At 36.7% G+C, this 15,415-nt stretch overlaps 1 protein-coding gene across 4 annotated transcripts in view; it reads left to right on the top strand.

Annotated features, from left to right (window-relative positions):
• LOC115209408 (eukaryotic translation initiation factor 2-alpha kinase 1-like) overlaps window positions 1–15,415 on the top strand; it is a 56,867-nt gene that overhangs the window by 173 nt on the left and 41,279 nt on the right. For all 4 annotated transcript variants that reach the window (XM_036501123.1, XM_029777812.2, XM_036501122.1 and 1 more), the window contains exon 1: window positions 1–258. This exon is cut by the window's left edge. In XM_036501123.1, the coding sequence (XP_036357016.1) occupies window positions 217–258 (42 nt within the window). In that variant the 5' untranslated portion in view covers window positions 1–216. The remainder of the gene's footprint in view (window positions 259–15,415) is intronic.

The following is a 15,415-nucleotide window of genomic DNA, read 5'->3' as shown; positions in this document are numbered from 1 at the left end:
TATTTTTGGAAAACCCCCGAAAGTAAACTATCGTAATTTCGTGTGCAATTGCATCATATGCATAAATAACAATGAAAAGTTTACGTAGCAGCAGCCAAACCAAAGCACTTGCATTATCGGACAAACACTGAAGAATAGATTTGGAATTGATAGTTACTTCCCCTTAGCACATTCCTACTGTTTGTTTTCACTTCCCACATTCGTTTGTAAAAAAATATGGACTCGCAATCGCACGGTTCCCGGCAGTCAAAAAGACAGGTAACTTTTAAACACTTTGACACGAATATTCTTTAAATAAATTAAACAAATTTAATAATGCAATTGAAAACTCTTCCTTTACATAACGCTAAAAGCATCTTAGAATTTATTCTAAGGCGCTTTTAAATTTCAGGATCATCGTGAAAGTGAAACTATTTCGCAGAAAATTTATTGTATTTCCTATATTTGCCATTGATCACTCTCAGTTGTTATCCGTTATATAATCCAACAGTAGTTAATTTCTTCCTACAAGTTTATAATCTTTGAAGTCGCAGATATCTCATAGGAAAGTATGTGTTGCTTATTTACTTCATATTTATGTATCGCTCTATTTCATGCAATGGAAATTCCGGTTCTAAAAATACATTTTTTAAATTTAAATTTCATATTTACATTTTTTTTTTACTCCTACACATTCTCAGACACTTTCGCAACATACAGAATTTTGCGAGACAACTTTTCCAAAACTCCACCTTGTGTTCGAAAGTTCATGTTCTTCAAACATCTTGACACCCACCCACCCCATCTCTTATCGAACCTTCGGAAGAATGGATAATTTTTTGTTGTTGTTCTGGCATTTTTCGTCATTTTATAATACCACACATTCAGAAACACTTACGCTTAAGATTGGAATTCTTTTCAAAATTACAGGTTTCAAATTTCTTACGCCCTTCCCCCGTCACACACGACACGAAAATTAAATTAATTAAATCAGTTCATCGTTGGAAGAGCTGCGATTTGCACAACCGTATGAAAAATGAAAGTGGGAATTTTGCCAGAAATTTGAGTTGTTTGAAATGTAGAAAAGAATATCTTTATTGAAGAAAAATAGAGTTGGACAAACACTCAATCTTGTTTTCCCCTCTTTCTGTCATAGCAATAGTTTGTCCCTGCACCTTTTCTAATTAAAACGGTATATTTGTATTTGTTCTCTCTCTCTCTCTCTCTCACTCCCTCTCCCTCCCTAATTAACTAAACACTCACCAAAAGCCCCTGCAGGAAGAAAAATAAATCTTGTCAAAATGGACGGATAGACGTAGAATATGGGTCACCAGCTATTGAGTAATAGAGCGTGGATGCATGGAAATATTCGAGATGGTAAATGAGCATACTATAAAACTACTGGCAGTAGTCTTATAGTATATAAAATTTTGATGATATCATTTGATATACGCATTTGCTTCCCTACAATATGGTAAGAAACCTGGCTTTGGGTTCAGTACCACTGCATGGCACTTGGGGCAAATGTCTTCTACTGTAGCCTTAGGCTAACCAAAGCCTTGTGAGTGGATTTAGTAGACGGAAACTGAAAGAAGCCTATCATGTGTGTGTGTCTGTCTGTTTTCTCTCTCCGCCGCTTAACAACCAATGTTGGTGTGTTTATGTCCCTGTAACTTAGTTAGGTAAAAGAGATTTATAAAGTAAGTACTGGGGACGATTCATTTGACTAAAATTTCCTCAAAGCAGTGCCCTAGCATGGCTGCAGTCTAATGACTGAAACAAGTAAAAGTTAATATATATATATATATGCACAAACTTGTTACCAGTTCAAATATGCGTGAGACATTTAAACCTGTAAGAATGTCATTCACTGTATTTTGTCATGGAGAGAATTTCTCACTAAAGACAGACAGGAGTGGCTGTGTGGTAAGTAGCTTGCTTATCAACCACATGGTTCCGGGTTCAGTCCCACTGCGTGGCATCTTGGGCAAGTGTCTTCTGCTATAGCCTCGGGCCGACCAATGCTTTGTGAGTGGATTTGGTAGACGGAAACTGAAAGAAGCCTGTCGTATATATGTATATATATATATGTATGTATGTGTATATGTCTGTGTTTGTCCCCATAGCATTGCTTGACAACCGATGCTGGTGTGTTTACGTCCCCGTCACTTAGCAGTTCGGCAAAAAGAGACTGAAAGAATAAGTACTGGGCTTACAAAGAATAAGTCCCGGGGTCGATTTGCTCAACTAAAGGCGGTGCTCCAGCATGGCTGCAGTCAAATGACTGAAACAAGTAAAAGAGTAAAAGAGTGAAGAGGTGTAAATAGAACGAGTCAGTTCACAGTGTTTCCTAACCAGACTGGTGGATGCATGCATTTTGGGGTAGTTATCTCTTCTTCAGCACAAGGAAATGGAAAGGCAGACACTGCAAACTAACAAAAGAGACAGGTTTGGCTTGTATTCCCATCATTGTGCTATAATTGGTTACACTAATCGGTGGCTCACTGTAAATAAAAATTCAGAATGAAAGCACTAAGCAGAGATGTGTACTGTAAATCCTCGAGTATAATCCACATTTTTTTCCCAAAGAATCTTTGAAACCAAATCCAAAAACGAAATAAGATCAGTAGTGTTCATTATAATATATTAAATAAATGTCATTTTCGAAAGTTGAAAGAATCTGTCAGAATTTAATTCTTTATGAACGTATTCTATCTAAACCACCGATGACAGTTCTGGTCAAAGCACTGCGGGCAATGCAAATCCCTAGTGCGTACTATATACGAGGTTAAAAATGAAAATTATTTTCTAAGCAATGTCCGAGTCTCTATTTGCTGTCCGGCAATGTTTATTCAGACGCATTTTCTGATGTCGGGCGTGAAAATACCTTAAGCTAAGCCTGAAAGCAATGAAATCATAAAAGAATCATCCATAACTTGCAGTAAGCAACATTTATTAAACATTATTACTGTTATTTCTTTATTTTCTGCAAACAAAATGCACAAAAAAGCTACACATTTGCATTGTGTTATATATACAATAATACTAAAGGACGTTACCGTATACATTTTTACAAACAAGGGACATTATATAGACCTCCTTGACTCAAGTTAGAGAAGGGGTGTGTATTATACACAAGGTTTAGGTTTTTCAGAGGTACAACCCACTAAAAATCCCCTGTGTATTATACTCGAGGATTTACAGTATATATACAAACTTGTTACCATTTCAAATATGTTTGAAGCATATTCAAATCCATAAGGGAGCCATTTATCGTATTTTGTCATGGAGAAAATTTCTTGCTGTAGACCAAATCAGTTCAAATATGCTTGACGCATATTTGAACTGGTAACAAGTTTCTATTTATAAACATCACTGCTTAGAGCTTTCATTCCAGTGAAGCTAAGTAAAATCATGGTCAGCTAATTAAAATCACAGTCATCCATACATACAGACTTGTCCTTTACAAGTGCTGGTACCATGTAAAATGCACTCATGCTGGTGTCTGTTTTGGCAGGATTTTTACAACTGGATGCCCTTCCTAACACCAATGACCCAGCAGAGTGGACTGAGTGCCAAGGCACACCCTTGAGGCTCAAAGGCCATAATGTGTGGCAGGACATTGCCAAAGAAGTATGATTAGAGAGTGGGGGGGGGGGAATGCAGTGAGTGGTGAAAAACCTGGGTGTATAGAGTGGTGGGAGAACTACTGGACAGCAATGATAGAGAAACAGAGGGTCATGAGGACAGGATTGAGGAGTGGGAGGTAAACATAGTGCATGAAGGAGGAAATGTGAGGATGAGAAGAGATGTAGAGATGTAGTTTAATTTGTTGGGGTAGGGTGTGTGAAATGTTTTCTTGTTATGTGTGGGTGGAACACGCAGCACCTCTAGAACTTATTTTCTCTGATGTGGGTGGGTCTTCTCAAGAACCTCATTGCCAGACATCTCAGTCCATTGTCATTTCTTCTGTGGGGCCCAACATCTTGAGATCAGTCCTTACCACTTCATCCCATGTCTTCCTGGGTCCCCCTCTTCCACAGGTACTGTCCACTTTCAGTGATTGGTATGCATCACATGTCCAAACCAAAGTAGTCTTCTTTCTTGCATGCTTCATTTGATTCTTCTTATGCCCAACTTTTCTCTCAACACATTTGCACTTTGTCATATATGTGCACTGATGTTGCACATCCAATGGAGCGTATTGCCTTCATTTCTCTCAAGTCTATGTATGTCTTCTGCATTCAGAGTTCATGTCTCACTACTATGGAGCATATCCGTTTGCACACAAGCATCATATAGTCTATCTTTCACTCAGACAGGGAGTCCTTTTGTTGCCAACAGAGGTGACAGCTCTCTGAACTTCCACTACCCTATTCTTCTTCTAGAAACAATACTTTCAGAGCATCCGCCACTATTGCTAATTTGGTCACCTAGGTAACAGAAACTATCTACAACCTCAAGAGAGCCTCCTGGGCTTTTGAGAGATCTAACTCCTGTGTGCTCTTAGAGTTTATTGTTCTTGCACATCTGCCACATACAAAGACAACTTTATCTGTTAATCTACCTGTGATTCCACTGCACCTCTTATGTGACAATAGCTTACACTGGGTGCAGTGAATGGAAATTCTCCAACTCCTTTCCTATTGAGCATGGCCATTTAGATGACAGAAAGAGAGTTGTATCTTCTTTCTTACTAACAACATCTTTGGTCTTTGCAAGGTTAACTTTAAGGCCCTCCTTTGATTTCAGGTTTTGCTTCCATACCTGGAATTTCTTCCCCAACTGTGCTAAAGATTCTGCAATAAGTGCAAGGTCATCAATATATAGCAGTTCCCATGTGCATCCAGTTTTGAATTCCTCTGTTATAGCCTGGAGGACTATAATGTATGTGTGTATGTGCGTGTGGTGTGTGTGTGTGTGTGTGTGTGTGTGTAAATGCTTATATATTAATGTTTGTTTTGACATTAATCTCAAGGATTACTTTATACTTCTGTAGAGTACAAATTTATTATTCTCAATTAAGAATATTATTGACAGTGGCTTCAGCGTTTTAGTCATCTAAGCCATGTATGTACATATATAAATATATGACAGGTTTCTTTCAATCTCTCTCTACCTCTCTCTCTCTCTCTCTCTCTCTCTCTCTCTCTCTCTCTCTCTCTCTCTCTCTCTCTCTCTCTCTCTCTCTCTCTCTCTCTCTCTCTCAAATCCATTCACAAGTCTGTGGTCAGCCTGGAGCTAATACAGAAAACACCCAAGGTGCTATACAATGGAACTGAGGCCTGAAGGTTGTAAAGCAAACTTCTTAACCACACACCTATGCCTGCATCTTCACCATGCCATTGATGTGTGTGTGTGTATTATATATTCATACACTCTGAATATTATATCAAACTTTTGAGGCAGAAAAAATCAATGATGTTTATTGACATTCCATCAAATGTCCTCTTCTTGGTTTGCAATTTGAGAGAGGATTAGACAAAACAATCCCTTACTTAAAAAACAGATAAGGGTTGGCAACAGTAAAGACATTCTGGCTATAAAGTAATACATCAATATGTATTTCTCTGACTCCTACTAGCATGGAAAACAGACACAAAAACAAATCACTCACACACACACACACACACACACACACAAATATAAAAAACTATCCTATCTGAGGCAATAACCAGAATTATAATGTTGGTTTCTTAATCAAACCTAATCATACCCCATCTATTGCACCTGTGGTTGTAATTTCATTGTTTCATCTCCCTACATTATTTTATTGGAAAAGTTTATTCACTAAAATAATGACCACAAGCATCACTTAAGCAAGAGTACCATAGAAATGAAAGTAAAATATAAAAATGAAGCAATGAAATATACTGAATTTCTGTATATAAGCTGCCATGAGAATAAATGTATTTATATTTCTTAAATAAATGTTTTTTCTTGTATTTTAATAATCCTCTACAATTTGCCAGCCTCCTCTGGCCCCTGTGCCAGTGGCACGTAAAAAGCACCCACTACACTCACAGAGTGGTTGGCGTTAGGAAGGGCATCCAGCTGTAGAAACACTTCCTGATCAGACTGGAGCCTAGTGCAGCCTCCTGGCTTCTTAGACCCTGGTCGAACTGTCCAACCCACACTAGCATGGAAAACGGACGTTAAATGATGATGATGATGAATATTACAACTAGATGGTAATGTCTGGAACAAAAGATGTGTGTGGGCAGAGGCTGCAAGGAATATGGGAGAGTAAGAGATGGTTAGAAAAATATAATGAACTTGTGTTGAGGAATGATAAGTAGGAAAGAGGGGAATCTAGGTAACAGCTGTAGAGATTTGTAGGGTTCAGGAATGACCAATGATACATGAGTCTGGAGGAAAAGTAAAGGAGAGGCAGCGACTGACAGGGGTGGGTGAAGAGCAGCAGAATAAAAATAATGACGATAATGTGGCTGTGTCACCCTCTCCCATTGCTTATATATTTCATGTACCAGAAATAATTTCCCCTGCACCAACCAGATCCTGCCAATAACAGTTATAAAAAGTCATAGCAAACACATAACAATGGTATTCGTAATAACATTAGATATAATTATTTATATATTGATAATAGTTTAAACAGCACCTATCGTAACATGCAGCAAGTGTCGATGACAAATTAAATGAAAGAGGAAATTAATTGTATGCTAATGTACTAACTGCTGACAAAGTACAACCGAACTTTTCATATTACACTTTAGGTATGTGTGTATATATATATGTATATATATATATATATATATATATATATATATATATATAATGAAATGCAAATAAATACATTTGTTTGTAGTATCACATATACAGAAATTAAGTAGATTATTTTGGATTTCTATTTTACTTCTTAACATACCTATTTATTATGAATTTCCATGCAAAGGACATTTTTCTATTATTTATTTTGAATCTGTATACAAGGAAGAATAAGTAGACAAATTATTTTGGATCGGTTATGATTCATTATGAAGTTACTGGATACAGGATAATATGTGAAGAGGTTAAAAGTTGACTTTTGGTTCATTGACATTCTGAAATATGATTTAATCATTTAGATTAAATAATGTAGACCTATGTACACATAAAAAGATAGGATGATGATGAGTACTCACCATAATGCCAAATATTTGTGTCCATTCATTAAGATAAGTTAAAATTTAAAAAATCAATCCCTGATGTTATTAATTACTATGTCAGTTATGGCTAAGACCACCATCACCTTTTCACATTCCATGTAGCTGCTTGGACATTGCTTCATGAAAGTTTCAACTCCTCCTGTCTGATATTCATAGTATCATACCATATTGTGTTTGATCAACGTCTCTTTTATCTTCTTGATGGTGTCCATCTTAGAAATTCTTTGATTATTCTGTTGTAGCTTTTAAAAGCTTGTCTCACCCATCTTCTCCTGTGTTTATTAATGTTCAGGGAAATGTTAACCTGTTTTCTAGTACAGGTCCTCAATGGAATTCAGACAAACATTATGAACAATAGCTTCACAATACTGTTTGATCTATGTTTTTTGACTGAAATGCATGGGTTTCTATATAGAATGTACCTCTAGTTTTATTCAATAGTTTCTTCTTTTTTTTTTTTTCTGACATACCTAAGATAAATAAAAGTTTTAATATGCACCAATCCTTGATTTCCTTGTGTCAATGTTTATAATTTTGGTCTTTTAATTGTTTTTGTGCTAGCCAATATGTTTGATATCTGCTGAGTTTCTAAAACTTTTCTTCAAATAGGTGTAGGTATTCTGATTAAAGCAATATTAGATTGGTATGAGACCTTTTGACAGAGCCTTTTTTATTGCTGATTCAATGCTAGCATTAGACATTTTAATGTTTCTCTCTCTCTCTCTCTCTCTCTCTCTCTCTATATATATATATATATATATATATATATATATATATATATATATATATATATATATATATGTATATATATATATAATGTGTTTGTGTGTGTGTGTGTGTGTAATCATTTAGTTATGTATGTATGTATGAGTATGTGTGTGTGTGTGTGTGAGATCATCTAGTTATGTATTTATAGATGAGTATGTGTGTGGGTAAGTAATATATCTTTCTCTCTCTCTCACACACACACACACACACACACACACACTCTCTATCTGTATATGTATATTTCTACATGTGTGTGTGTGTGTGCCTCCAGTGCTAATATACAGTGTCACCAAAATAGATTAAATTTCCAGTAATTCATGACAAATCATCAGCATCCAAAGCTAGATAATCAATAACATTTTGACCACTCCTTACCATTTTAACTGACCTCCATCAAAAACTGCTGGACTGGAATTAGATCTGCAGAAATATCAGACTGATTTAGCAACCTTTCAGAAAGTGGATCATAGCTTTCTGTTGATAAAATTTAATCCTGTAGATACCAACTAGTTCACCTTTCCCTTTGTATAGTTTCCTTTCCTATAACTTTAATAAAGCCTCCTTCATTCTTGCATTGTGTTTGACTTCCCTACTTTTGATCCTGTAGTCTTCTAACAGCTTTGGTGATCTTGCATTCAACACTTTGTCTTTGACATTAGTGTGTTCTTTTATTCAGTTTTTGTTTTATTCTACACCCTATCACAGATTATTATTTCTGTAAACACTTTCTTGAAATCAATTCATTTTATCTCCAGTGTATCATGTTTTTTTCTATTATTTTCTCATGCATTGAAATGGTTACTCATAAACATCTAAGAAAAAGTTGTTTCATGAATTTAAAAAGAGCTGATTGGGTGTAGAGGAACCTGTTGAGACATATAAGCTTCTATAACAGCAACAAGTCGGTGGAATGATGTCTTAGTGGTTGCTCAATCTATTTGAAACAGCAGCCAAATTTCTCACAAATCCCACCCTACTATCTTAGAATTGAAAGATTCATGTAATACAGTAAGTCTAGAAAAGGAACGTAATGATCACGACTAGAACGTAGATCCTGTTCAAGATTCGGTCATGCGGTAACGGTAAGCATTTTAAGGGGAGATAACCTAGGTAATTTTTTTAGAGTGATTTCCCTTGATCTACCGCATTTTTTTTTTTTTATTAATTTTTTTATATATCGTAATGAAATCAGTGCCGGCTATAATTTCCATAGAAAAATCTGTAGAGATGACCTTAATGCGTGTTTTAAAAGATATATTTACAATGCTAATATTTGAAATGTTCTTAATCTAGAATAATCCAACTCTTGAGACGTGACAGTTGTCGAAAATACATTGACTTACGAAAAATGTTAAATTTATCGATGTTATAACACCATTGTCCATAAGAATTATATATATATATGTATATATACATTTTTTATATATATATATATATATACATACATACATACATACATACATACATACATATATATATATATATATATATATATATATATATATATATACACATACATACATATATATATATATACACATACATACATATATATATATATATATATATATATATATATATAAAGAGGGCGCATGGCCTTGTAGTTATAATGTTCTAGTCGTGATCTAACGATCGGGACTTCAATTCCTAGACCGAGTGGTGCGTTGTGTTCTTGAGCAATACACTTCATCTCACGTTGCTCTCCGATCACATCAACACCTGATGTGTGATACACAGTGCACCTCTTCAGACAACGTCAATTTGATGGAGAGAGTGAGCTAATGTGCAGCATGAACAGTTGATCACTATAAACAAACCATTTGTGCAGGTCGTTAGGCAAAAGCTGAAAACTCATACGTCGTCTTCGCCTGGATAGTCTATTATATATATATATATATATATATATATATATATATGTGGTTATTTTAAACTTTATTCAAAGAGAAGAATTAAAGAATTAAAGAAATTTTCTCATGCTAAAACTCCTAGAGTTGTAGATGATTTTTTCTGGATATTGAAAGATTGAATGATAAATGACCAGTTTGTCTGGAGCATGCAAAGAAGCTGAAAAATACCAAAATCCACCCAATTAGGTAGATTTCACAACTTTTTTATTTGATGCTGTTGCAAGTTCTCGAGGTTATTTTAACCTTAAAACTTATTTTGGCCCAAGACTAAAAATAATTTTAAATTAATAAGATAGTAAATTATCCTTAAACTTACAGAGCCATTCTTATTATCACCATCATTGTTTACACATCCACTTTTCTATTCTTTCATGTGTCAGAGCTGATTAAGGCATATCTTTTTTACAGCTGGATGTCCTTGCTGTTGCCCGCCCTTACCTGTTTCCAAGCAAGGTAATATTTCCTTGTGACTAGATGTGTTTCACAAAACATTGAAAATTAATGGCACTACTTGTGTAGCAATGACACTCACTTACAATTATTGCATGATGCCAAGACAAGGAAACACAAACATACACACATATATACATATGTGTGTGTGACAGGCTTCTTTCAGTTTCCATCTATGAAACCCACTCACAAGGCTTTGGTTTGTAGCTTGTGGTGACTGTAGAAGACACTTACCCAAGGTGCCATGCAACTGGATTGAACTCAAAACCATATACTCTCTTTACTCCTTTACTTGTTTTAGTCATTTGACTGCGGCCATGCTGGAGCACCGCCTTTAATCAAGTAACTCGACCCCAGGACTTATTCTTTGTAAGCCCTGTACTTATTCTATCGGTTTTTTTTGCCGAACCACTAAGTTACGGGGACATAAACACACCAGCATCGGTTGTCAAGCAATGCTAGGGGGACAAACGCAGACACACAAACATACACGCACACACACACACATATATATATGCTCTTTACTCTCTTTTACTCTTTTACTTGTTTCAGTCAGTTGACTGCGGCCATGCTGGAGCACCGCCTTTAGTCAAGCAACTTGACCCCGGGACTTATTCTTTGTAAGTCCAGTACTTATTCTATCGGTCTCTTTTGCCGAACCGCTAAGTGACGGGGACATAAACACACCAGCATCGGTTGTCAAGCAATGCTAGGGGGACAAACACAGACACACAAACATACACGCACACACACATATATATATATACATACGACGGGCTTCTTTCAGTTTCCGACTGCCAAATCCACTCTCAAGGCTTTGGTCGGCCCGAGGCTTTAGGAGAAGACACTTGCCTATGGTGCCACGCAGTGGGACTGAACCTGGAACCATGTAGTTGGTAAACAAATTACTTACCACACAGCCACTCCTGCGCCTATGGATGGGGAGTAAACTTCTTAACCACACAGCTGCACTGTGTACATATTACATATATCTATGCTGGTCAATATTTATCAATAATATTGTTTAGCCATTGGTCAGACTTAATTGAGCATACAATCAGGCATTGCACTTGTTACCATCCCATCTTTCTCAAAGGCACAATGGAGCCAGAACCACATCAATCAATGTCTCCTTTACTAAGACTATTGGGTGTGATCTGAAAGAGATTTGGTTGCTTTTATTGTAGGTCAAGCAACCAAGTAGAGTCTCCCTCATTAGCTTGATTGTCATTAGAAACACTGAAGGAATCTAAGGAGCATCAATATGTTCACTGCATGTAATACTAGATATAATTACCAAATTTCCCTTTAAATCACTCCTACCCTTTTAAAGAAGGATCAGATATAAAACTACTGTAGCTACTGTAGTATCAGATACATAATAGTTGATTAAAAAAAAGACAGGATGGTCATTGTTGGAATGCTTTTAATCCTAAGTTTCTTGAATCAACTGACCTGAAACTAAACAGCAACAACCCCAATAGGCAAACAACATTATATCCTCATCTTATCAGAGAACAAAGTCATAAATTAAGCATGTTTCGTATTGAGAACCTTCTGCTTGTCAGTAGAAACATGATTTTCTTTGGCGTTCAATTTATTTCTTCTGAGTTTTCTGGTTTTTTAATGTTAATTTTAACTGGTGTAGGCATTGTGTTTCAAAAGAAAATATGTAATGATTTTGACAGGATGCAAATCATATATTTTCTAGGGACTAAGCAAATATTCTAATCATTATCTAATAACTATTACCATTCTTACCTATATTCATTCCATATATACTGGAATTATTATTGATTCTTCAGAAAGTGCATCACTTATTTATCCAGAAGTTGAACTGTATAACTTAGGACATATAGGGAATTAGTCATCCTTTGCTGGTCTGCCATCATCATCGTTTAACGTCCGCTTTCTATGCTAGCATGGGTTGGACGATTTGACTGAGGTCTGGCAAACCAGATGGCTGCACCAGGCTCCAATCTGATCTAACAAAGTTTCTACAGCTGGATGCCCTTCCTAACACCAACCACTCCGAGAGTGTAATGGGTGCTTTTATGTGCCACCGGCATGAGGGTCAGGCAGTACTGGCAATGACCACGCTCAAATGGTGCTTTTATGTGCCACCTGCACAGGAGCCAGTCCAGCGGCACTGGCAACGACCTCACTCAAATATTTTTTTCACATGCCACCAGCACAAGTGCTAGTAAGGCGACGCAGGTAACAATCACACTCAAATGGTGTTTTTAACATGCCAGCTTGTTACTCTGGCAACGATCTCTCGTATGCTATGAAAATTCACACAAAGGAACAATAATTAATGTAAATTAGTGTTAATATTACATAAGTAACATGACTTGATGGATATAATTAATTATATCTAATGAGAATTAACACACATTTTGAGCTGATTTTTATTTGATACATTTTGAATTCAGCAGCATTTTACATCCAATTTTCTATGCTCGCATGAGTTAGACGTTTTTTTCTATAGTTGTGTTTTATGCCTTTCCTATCATTGCCCATTTTAGTCATGTCTGATGATGTGGAGAGATGCAGCATATGTATTCTAATACATAGTATATTTTGAATGTGGAAAGTAATATTGGTTTCAGATTTTAGCACAAAGTCAGCTACTTTCGTGAAGGGCATAAGTTGATTACATCAACCCCAGTACTCAATTGGCTCTTATTTTATTAACCCTGAAAGGATGAAAGGCAAAATTTGAACTCAGAAGACAGACAAAATGTCACTAAGCATTTTACTCAGCATGCTGATAATTCTGCCAGCTGCCTTTGATGTGAAAAGATTACTATTGTTTTAGCTTTTTGTATTCTGTTTCTAACTGTATTTTACAGCAACCGGCTGTCTGGCTTCCATGCCAGTGGCACATAAAAATCACCATTTGAGCATGATCGTTACCAGCGTCGCCTTACTAGCACTTGTGCCAGTGGCATGTGAACAAAACATTCGAGCGAGATCATTGCCAGTGCCACTGGACTGACTCCTGTGCAGGTGGCATGTAAAAAACACCATTTCAAGCATGGCCATTGCCAGTACTACCTGACTGACCCTCATGCTGGTGGCATGTAAAAGCACCCACTACACTCTCGGAGTGGTTGGCATTATGAAGGGCATCCAGCTGTAGAAACTCTGCCAGATCAAGATTGGAACCTGGTGCAGCCATCTGGTTCGCCAGTTCTCAGTCAAATCGTCCAACCCATGCTAGCATGGAAAGTGGACATTAAACGATGATGATGATGGTGAATGCTAGTATTGTGAATTTTCTATTTATGCAACAACTCACTATTTGCAGTCACATTGTAGTCTAAACTACATTTATTCTCAACTCAGGTGGTTTAAACTTCTATACCATGACCATGACCGACCAGGCTATCAGATGTTGCTACACATCGCTGGTCACAATGCGCTTTGCATTGTTTTACCCTTCAGATGACGCCACCCTGCTAGCTAAGTGAGCAGGCCAACAGAAGAAAGTTGTGGCGAAAGAGTACAGCAGGGATCGCCACCCACCCCGCGGGTGCCTCATGGAGTTTTAGGTGTTTTCGCTCAATAAACACTCACAACGCCCAGTCTGGGAATCGAAACCACAATCTTACAACTGCGAGTTCACTGCCCTAACCACTGGACCATTGCGCTCCATACATGTTACAAAAATTTTCTCTTTTTTTTTCATTTATTAAACCAATCATATACACATGCACACACACACACATATATATATATATATATATATATATAATTTTATGCACACGCTCACACACACAGACATACATTTGTTTTAGTCATTGGACTGAGACCATGCTAGAGCAACACTTTTTGCTGATTATAGTGGTCCCAGTACTTAGTTTATTCTATTGACCATAAAAGAGAAAGAAGCACAGTTAACCCATAAAGTGCTGAGATTTGCACTTACATAGCATAGACTGCTGAGCACATATTATAAAAATGAGACTGCTATGCACAAAAAAGCAAAAAAATAGTTAAAATATCTTCTTGGTATATAATGGTGGCATGTTTTACATCATCTGAAAAGTCATTAGTTGAACTATTAGTTCTCTTGCATTCTGAGGGGTATCAGAGCGTTTGAATGACATTAGACCCCCAACAAACACCCATAAACTAAATGCATCTATCTAGGTCACGATCGGGGCCTGTCGACCTCTTCCTAACGGTCATGATCGTGGCCTGTCGACCTCTGCCTAACGGTCATGATCGTGGCCCAACCCGCTTTATGTGTTAAGCAAGCTTAAAGGGAGGCAACTGAAACATCAAGTATTCTCTTTTTGCTTACTAATTGCTGAGATATCAGTAATACCTCGATATACGAGTTAATTCGTTCACAAAGAACGCTCGTAAACAAAAAATAAAAGTTCGTAAAGAGGGTCCCCGTAAAGTGAGGTATTACTGTATATGTGTGTATAGGCTTCATCTACCAGATTTTAGTTGCTCATGATTTTAGTAGAAGCTTTTTCTGGTAAAAGACCTTGCCCAAGGTGTAATGCAGTAGATCAGACTTCTTTACTACCTAATTGGGGCTCCATCTATAAATAAATATTAGTATGATATATAGTTCAGGCAGTACAGAGTGATGAAAAGCTCACACAAAGCCAAGTCTGTGATTCCCAGTTAAGCTGGGCCACTTCACTTAATCCTCTTATTTATGATTTATGTGAATCTACATTGCTTTACTTAATCCTCTTAATTGTGGTTTATAGCCATAGTCAATGGTCTAGACACAGTCTCTTCCTGATTAACTTACTCTTAATACACTAACTAAAGTTGAAACTTTTGCTGATGATCAAAAAACCTATCAAAAATATCACCACATTTATTTTTTACATCTTATCTATATAAAGAAGTTACAAGGTATTTACCATGTTTTTTGGGTTTTTTTTATATATATATACTTTGGTCACAATGGTGGGATTGTGGCACATGGCATTTGTGGTCCCTTTGAAATCAATGAAATTGACACAGATGATGTTTCTGATCATCGGCAAAAATATCATGGGTCAAGGAGGGTGTTCCTGGTGGCTGACATTCTTGCAAGAGACAAGACAGAATATGGTGCCTAGAGGAAGTGCTCATAATGTAATTTATGAGATTAAAACAGAACTGTGA

Source organism: Octopus sinensis, linkage group LG3 (assembly GCF_006345805.1).
Source record: "Octopus sinensis linkage group LG3, ASM634580v1, whole genome shotgun sequence".
Taxonomy (NCBI): Eukaryota; Metazoa; Mollusca; class Cephalopoda; order Octopoda; family Octopodidae; genus Octopus; species Octopus sinensis.
Note: the sequence above shows the minus strand (reverse complement) of the source record. Positions and strands in the feature narration are given on the sequence as shown.